This window comes from Centruroides sculpturatus, unplaced genomic scaffold (genome assembly GCF_000671375.1).
Source record: "Centruroides sculpturatus isolate CEXI.00-Female unplaced genomic scaffold, Cexi_2.0 scaffold76, whole genome shotgun sequence".
NCBI lineage: Eukaryota > Metazoa > Arthropoda > Arachnida > Scorpiones > Buthidae > Centruroides > Centruroides sculpturatus.
Window position 1 is genome coordinate 1,178,052 of NW_019384451.1, and position 8,330 is coordinate 1,186,381.

At 33.1% G+C, this 8,330-nt stretch overlaps 1 protein-coding gene across 3 annotated transcripts in view; it reads right to left on the minus strand.

The window, feature by feature from the left end:
* Positions 1 to 8,330, minus strand: part of LOC111620567 (D-aspartate oxidase-like) — a 67,221-nt gene that overhangs the window by 45,208 nt on the left and 13,683 nt on the right. For all 3 annotated transcript variants that reach the window (XM_023362514.1, XM_023362516.1, XM_023362515.1), the window contains exons 2-3: positions 5,718 to 5,957; positions 5,532 to 5,643 (exon numbers count right to left, since the gene is read on the minus strand). In XM_023362514.1, the coding sequence (XP_023218282.1) occupies positions 5,532 to 5,643; positions 5,718 to 5,957 (352 nt within the window). The remainder of the gene's footprint in view (positions 1 to 5,531; positions 5,644 to 5,717; positions 5,958 to 8,330) is intronic.

Consider the following 8,330-nt stretch of genomic DNA (forward strand, 5'->3'; position numbering starts at 1 on the left):
TTTTTTTAATTGATTGATGATTGATTCAATCAACTAATTTGTTGATTGTATTAACTTGATTCTTTAGATATTGAAAATTAAATAAATAACATTATGTTAATTTAAGCGTACAGAAACGTTGCTGTTGTTCCAGCAAAAATCTTATTTTCACTTTACCGAGTGCCTAGTAGGTAATTTGCAGATTACCTAGATAATCTGAACATTACCTAGGTAATTTGAGAAATGGAATAATTTTCGCAGCTTTAATGGATCACCCTAGTTAATCTGCAGATTAGCTAGGTAATGCGCACATTAACGGATTTCGAGCTTTAGCGGTAACATATACATGATGTCCATGAATAATTATCCATAGCAAAGCAATGCAAGAAAGTTCGTGCTTTATGAGAGCAGGGGCTGAATTAGTTGCATAAATAGAGGAAATGTATCAGTTAATTTGTTAATGCCAGAATTTAGTGTTGATGATTGAGAAAGTGAACCATGTTAAAAAGTAATTAAAGAGTAACAAATACAAATGGCAAAAATTATAGTAGAGTACCGATTAAGATTTAAATTTCATTACAATTTATATTTGAACTGATGGACATTCTCTGTGTGAGATAAGCCGGGGGCACAGGGGCTGTTCCCTGAATGCCACTTAATTGGCACAGGTTGTTAAAACCTGACCTCTATGTCGTCGGATGGCATAAACTTGATAAGAGGCCAAAATTGAGTGGGGAGTCAAGAGGTGTCTGTTTTTTGAAGTGACGGGAAACAGGTTTAACATATAACAAAATAAAAGTTTATTAACTATAACTAACCCTATAATATAGAGATTGCTATGCGGTTAAATGCAATTATTCTATTGACTATTTTCACAAGGATAGCGACTAATTTCTAAGCTCTGTCGCATGCCTAATTTCTATTTCAAGAGAGAGTTGACAAAGTTCTAGCCCTAACATACATAATACCTCTCAGTCATAATGGAGAGTTGTAGGCAACGATCGTTGCTTCCTGGAAGAGTCAGAGCCGCTGAAATGTCTTCCAACCTGTGTCTTCTGCTTGGGCTGGATCAAGTCCACTGAATGGAGGTCAGGGTGTCTCCCTGTTGGGCACTATCACCAATTATAACTCCCAGTTTGATTGCCCTGACCTCCATTCAATGGACTTGATCAAGCCCATCTGGTCCTCATAAGAGGGCATGGGTTAAAATCCCACCCCTGACACCAGTGTGTGATAAGCAGGGGGCCACTGGGTCAATCCTTAATGACCACTTACACTGCACAGGTTGTTGAAACCCGACCTCTATGTCATCGGATGGTATTAGGAGGGCAAAATCAAGAGGGGAGGTTGTTGGTATGGCGATAGGTATTCTTTTGGGTGAATAAGACAGGTGGACAAATTTAGCAATTAACAAAAGAAAGTTTATGATACCACTAAACCTACAATACATATAACTAAACTTAAGATTAGATGCAGTTAAATGAGGTTACCAATACACTCCTATGGAGTGGATTGACAAAAGTTTCTAATCAGCTTGCATTATGACCTAATGACCTAGTTCTGTCGCTACTTCCACTGAGAGAGAGTTTACAAGAATCTATAGATATCCCAATATTCATTGGTCAAATTAGATGATGTTTGTTTGATCGGAGAGAGAGAGGAATTTGAAGAGGATTGGTGATCGTATGCAGGTCTTTTTTTCGTTGACTGGCATGGGCCGGGACAGTCCGTTCGTGGAGGTCCACTGAACTTGGCACCTAATCGTTGATTACTTCGGGGCACTAATTAATTTATATTCACCATCCTTCAGACTTTGTACGAAACAACCACCCAGAACTTCGGTGTCTCCATCTTTTATGCTTGGTGCCTGGGAAAATGATCATGTGATCGACTATTGACATGTCAAAGGTTCATTCCCAGGTGCAAGCATAGGTTTCTTCTGATGACATTTAATAGCAGCTGTCCCTCTTTCACAATCAAATGTTCTCCTTTTGCCATCTTATTGTCAAAATTTCTCTCCGTTTGTTTAGAGAGAATGTCATCTGATCTGTTCTAAAGCAATGTTTTTCGTTTTTTTTAATGATTAAACAAAGCATTTATTAAGATCTAAGGTTAACATACAGGAGGTTAGATGTGATTAAATATTAAATATATGCAAAACAGCAACTCTTAGCTAAGCCTATTCCTGTTGTGGGGGGAGTTCACAAATTGCCTTAAAAAATACCTCTATGAGGAAATGAACAGTATGCGACGATAATTTCGTAGGAATCATAGTCCTCGTCGATATGACAAACTGTAGGGAAGTCCATAGCCGTGATCTGTCTTGTCCTCTCATTGGATCGGGTCCATTGTAGGGAGGTCTGGGAGACAAATTGCGCACAGTTACCAAGTATAACTTCCAGTTCGATCGCCCTTAACTTCCGGGGACTCACACTTTTATTCACTTGTCATGGGAAAGAGGTCACGTGATCGCCCATGTTGACAATGACAGTGCATTTTCTGAACCTATGTGTCAATTTTCCCATCTGATTGCTGACAATCGGGGTGACATCCAATCCAAAACTGTTTGATAGTTTTTCTATCAGCAGATGTTTACATAGAATTTTTTTTTTAGTAAAATGGGTTAAAACAACCCCAAAAACTTGTGAATCTCACATCTGTATTGTAGTAATAAAAACCTTGTGCTAAATAGAAATGGTAGCTCAGGTTATGCTTCCCAATTTTGGCATTAACAAATTAACTGATACAATTTCTTTATTCATGCAACAAAATCCAGCCCTGCTCTCATATGGTATGAACTTTCTATCATTACTCTCTTATAGACAGTTAAACATAGTGCACCTTTATATTTATATATATACATATACATGCACACATACTATACATAAGATGGTTTGAAGGTTTGATTTGTGTTAATCTTCTCAGATGCATGAAGAGAATTATTCAGAATATTAAAAAAAATCACCATTAATCTTTTTCTTATTAAAACAGATCAAATCTATTATAAAAAAGTTAGGCACACAATTGTCTATCAGCATTAAAGGAAAAGATTTATTTTGAAGTACTTAAGTATATAACTGTTGAAGTACTGTTAAGTATATCAACAGTATATAACTGTTCTCTCTATGAATGATATTCTCTGATGAGGATATTTATATATTGGTGAAAGTACTTAAAAAATAAAGTTTTTTTCCATAATGCCAATAGATAGATATGTAGCTAAGATTTTATAATAGTATTTGGCATCTAATTTTATTTATATTTTATTAACAAATCTACTGCGAGAAGTAATGGAACTAATTACTTTTCTTATCCAGATAGCTAATTCTAATTTTATAAAATTCTTTTCAACAATTACAAAAACTTGAACAAGATATTTCTTTTTAATTTTCTCTCCTATGTTCCTGCATAATTATATTCTGGAAACAAGGGTAGTATTCTTTATAAAGAATGAAGGACAAGAGCAAGAGCAAAGGAAGATAAAATAAGAAAAGTATTTCTATAATTATGAAAAAGACTCTAAAGTTAAAAATCACTATTTAGATTTTTAAAAAAAATCACTAATTTTCAGCATGCATTAGGCACAATTTGCAAACCCAGTTCTTTCTAATGAAAATGTAACTCACTTCTATACAACTTATTAATAGTAATCACAGTTTGTAGATAGTGAATGTCCATAAATTAGGAAAATTTAAGATTTCATAAAGATATCAATGCTATGGTTGGAGAGAATTCTGTTCACAGATCACTATTCCATCATAAAATGATAAAAAAGAATCATAAACAAACATAAAATGATTCTGCAATAGGGAAAGAGATTACAATACTACAAGGTCAGTTTTAAAACAGTCTCATCGCCCACCAGTGCCAAGTGGTGTTTGTTCCCTAACACTGGGAGTTCTGTTGTGAGTTTGCGCCTTGTTTGGACAGGCTGGCCACGTGGAGTTTTTCGGGGTTTCCCCACATCTGTAATGCCTAAATAGGGGCCAGTTTCCCTTAAAAAGATCTCCCAGAAGGCATCCCCCTAGGCAGATTGCCCAAGTGTTGTGTTGCCATAACTTAACAAACAAACATTAAAAACAGTCTTATCCCCCCTTCTTAACAAGTCCATTTGTACAAATGAAATCAATGTCATACGAAGCAACATTTCCAATACAAGTATATACATAAAAATTTATACAGGTATACCTCGCCTTACGTCGTTAATTGGTTCCAGGAAAACGACGTAAGTCGAAAAACGACGTAAGTCGAATTTACTTGTCTCCGAATCTACTTGTCACTAGGCTAAANTTAATTTAGTATCAAAAACGTAAAATATTTGAGTAGCCGAAGACATAGCCAAAGATTACAGTGCCACAGCACTGGCGAAAATTTAAATTTGTCGACTGGAATTCCTTCGGATAACCGACCTTCGGATAAACAACGCTCTACTGTAATACTAAAATTTTAACTAATTTTGCAATCAATTTTCATTTATACAGTGGGTGATCAGTTAACGAACAAATCGGATAACGAAAACCTTCGCTAAAAATTTTTATGTTCGGACAACGAACACATGATCGGACAACGAACACATGATCGGATAACGAACACCTCACAGAACAAACACAATAAGAAGCGACATAAAATAATCAATACTGATTGGTTTTCCCTTGTCTTCAGACAACAATTCAAAACTTTTTGGAGTGTGGGAGACGTCAACATCGACACTCAACTCGGTATATACTGATCAGATAGTATTCCTCCAAACTTTGAAACTCTTCCTTGTAATTCCAGCCTTTAATTTTTCTGACAGAAACAATTTTTTTATAGTATTCATGAGACTGTCAGGCAGGCACTCATTAAGTTTTGCATTGGTTTTTATTTTCAAAAGGTGAGAGTACAATAGCAAAAGTAGAGAGTGGGCAGATGTCTGATGTTGCCGGGCAGTATGGCTTGAACAGGTCTGCAGTAGGCTGCTGTTCACTCTTATCTAAGAAAGATACTGTATTATCAAGACTCAAGCAGCTTAAAGAGTAACAAAAATCACATCTGAGAAATAAAGAACATTGAAGAGCTCATAATGGAACCTGAAACAAATCTGACAACAGAAAAACACTAAGAACTCTTGAATGAAAAACACCAAGAAACTCTGCAAGATATATTTTCTTCTAAAAGAGAATCCAAACCAGGTTGAAGTTAATAGGCTTAGGGATCTCCACAATTACAATGCTATTAATTACTTCTGTAAAATCTTGAAGAAGAGAGAAAAGCAATTGACATTAGACAGATTCTTTAACCCCCACAAATGGAAAAAACATGACTAATAAAAATGCAAGACTGTGTATATATGTATTTTTATTATTACATATATATAAACATAGTAAGAAAGTATATGTTTTTTATTTTTGGGGTCTCCGGAATGAATTAATCAAATTCCCATAAAAATCTACAGTAAATCGATAATCAGTTAACGAACAATTCGGATAGCAAACAAAGTCTTGGAACAGATTGTTAACCGATCACCCACTGTATTTTCTTACAAAAATTTTAAATTAAAAATCAATACGTACAAAAGGTTTCTCATATAAAAAATATGCAGAAAGAAGACCAATTCCATAATCATTACTTTCAGGAGTTAAATATAGATTAAGCAGAAAATCATATGTATCTTGGCACCATTTTCTTAAAAAAATTAAAAATAAAGTTATATTCAAGAAATCATATTGAAATAATTAATATAGCATTTAAAATTATACCTTAGTGTATCCTTTGGTAGATCTCCTAGCAAATATGGACACCAAAAACCAGCACTACCATCTCCAGTAGTGTTTGGACTAAAGTCTTCTGAAATCAATGTTACTTGTACTCCAGGTACAAGTTCCAATATCTGAATGGCTGTTGATACACCAATGATACCTGCACCCACAACTGCAGCCTTAATTCTAGTACTTATTTTTGCAGCAAGAGTATCTTTCAATAATTGAGTACCCATTATTCTAAAATAAAAACATTATAATACATATAAATATTAAATTCTTTGTATACATTAAAGATAAGATAGATGAAATAATGATAGCAAAGAAAAAATAAAAAAACTTTATAATTTTTTACAGAAGAAAAAGAGGACTTGTTGTACAATATAGACAGAATACAGTATATTCTTGTCTATGCAAAAAGTCTTACAGAGTCCATGTTTTTGGCTAGGAGCCAAAAGTAACAGATTTAATATTTCATCTGCAATAAGATAAAAATATACTTATAAACTGTTCCCTCTTTGTTACAAAACATCATTCTCTATTCAAGTTATTTTGTTAAAAAAACATTCTATCAGCATATCTTCAAACAGAATGAGTCTCTATTCAAACTATTTAAAACTTACAATTTATTCCTAAAAATTATTCTTTTCTTTTTTTACACAGGATCACACAATCAACATCCAATCCTAACAACATGATAAAAAATTTGATTAAATGTAAATTTTAAAAAATATTTATTGATTATTTTAGTCATATCACAAAACCCACACTGATTCCATACTTCTAGCCAGAAACAAACCCAATGATAGTTATCTGGTATTCATATCTATTTGTTGTGTGTGTAAAAACATATTGACTGAGGAAATGTGTAATCAAATCATCTCTCAAATCTTGACAACTTGCTTTCTGCACATTATTTAAGCAACATTTGGCAGTTAATCAAATGGTAAAGATAATAAAAATATAAGCCTGCTTCACCAGGACTAGGGTTTTAGTCTTTATCTGAATCTTGACTATGAGCAGTAATCTCCCACTATCCAACCACCCCATCATTGGCTTCCTCAAATCAACAATGGGCATAAAAGAGAGAGCATCTTTATGCCTTCCAGAGAGTTAAAAAAAATGGCTGATATATAAATATATACTATATTATGTTTTAAATTAAATACTGTATATCATTAAATAACGTAGACATATATAAATCTTTAACATCATTAAATTAAAAAGATTTATTGTTATTTTTACATATAACAAATTTAAAATTAGTTTCTAATTATTCTTTGCATTTCTGTAACAAATAAATTACATTATATAGTCTAATCATTATTAATTTAATCAAAAGAATATCTGATCTTTGCTCTTTTGGCTTTTGAACAAAGATTAATCAATTCTGATAAACAGATTTCACTAAAATTATCAATTTATCTAAAGCTGTTTCTCTATATAAAATTTTATTTTAATCAAATAATTACTGAAATCAGTATCTAATCATCTTAAAAATATAAATTATTTATCAAGATATTAAATTTTATTTTAATTGTTATAAAGCAGTGTTTTTCAACCTTCTTGAATACGCGACCCCTTTACGAGTTAAAAAATTTTGGCGACCCCAGGGCCATATTAAAACTATATCAGTGATTTTAAAACTACGTATTTAATTTTCTTTCTGTTGAGACCTAAATATCGATTGAAAAACCAATTGTACTGTAAAATAAACAGGCCCAGCCTTCTCAATGAAATTGTAGGTTTTTTTTATTGTAGTGTGGGACCTACAAACACTTGTCTTTTTTTTTTTACCCGCGACCCCCGTGTAAGGCTTTGTGACCCCTCTGGGGGTCGCAACCCACAGGTTGAAAAACACTTATAAAGCAGAGGTGAGCAAGCAAGAGTTCAGTGGGAGCCGAAATGTAGGTTTTGCAAAAATGCATGGGAGCCGCAGTTCTGTACTTTTTTATTCCATACTGCGGTTCTGTACCATGATTTTATTATATAATATAAATATAATATAAAACAAACATTGAATTTTTTTAATAAACATATTTTCACAAAATTGTAAAAATAAAAATAAAAAGCAGAAATTAACACTTTCAGCAAGAGCCACATGTAACTCAAAAAGAGTTGCATTTGTCCATGTCTGTTACATGCTAAGCATGACTATTTAAAGCTTACTCTTGCTTTAGGATAATTAATAATTGTATGTGTTTGTGAAGAATACTGTTTATGTTTTCAATATATCTACATGTGGTAACGTAACATAGAAAGCAATTATATTTATATATATGTTACCGCTAAAGCTCGAAATCCATTAATGTGTACATTACCTAGCTAATCTGCAGATTAACTAGGGTGATCCGTTAAAGCTGCGAAAATTGTTCAATTTCTCAAATTACCTAGGTAATTTGCAGAGTATCTAGATAATCTGCACATTAACGGCTTCCGTATCGTTAAAGTTCAAAAGTTTGTTTCTTTCACTTCCTTTCCCCACTCCTTCTTTTTACGTAGATAAATTTAAATCCTAGAATGCAAGCAAGCACCGAATTGGTGAGTAAAATCAAGAAAAGATTCTTCGCAAACCTCTTTAGCGAAGATTTAAAATATAATACGTAGTGTTTT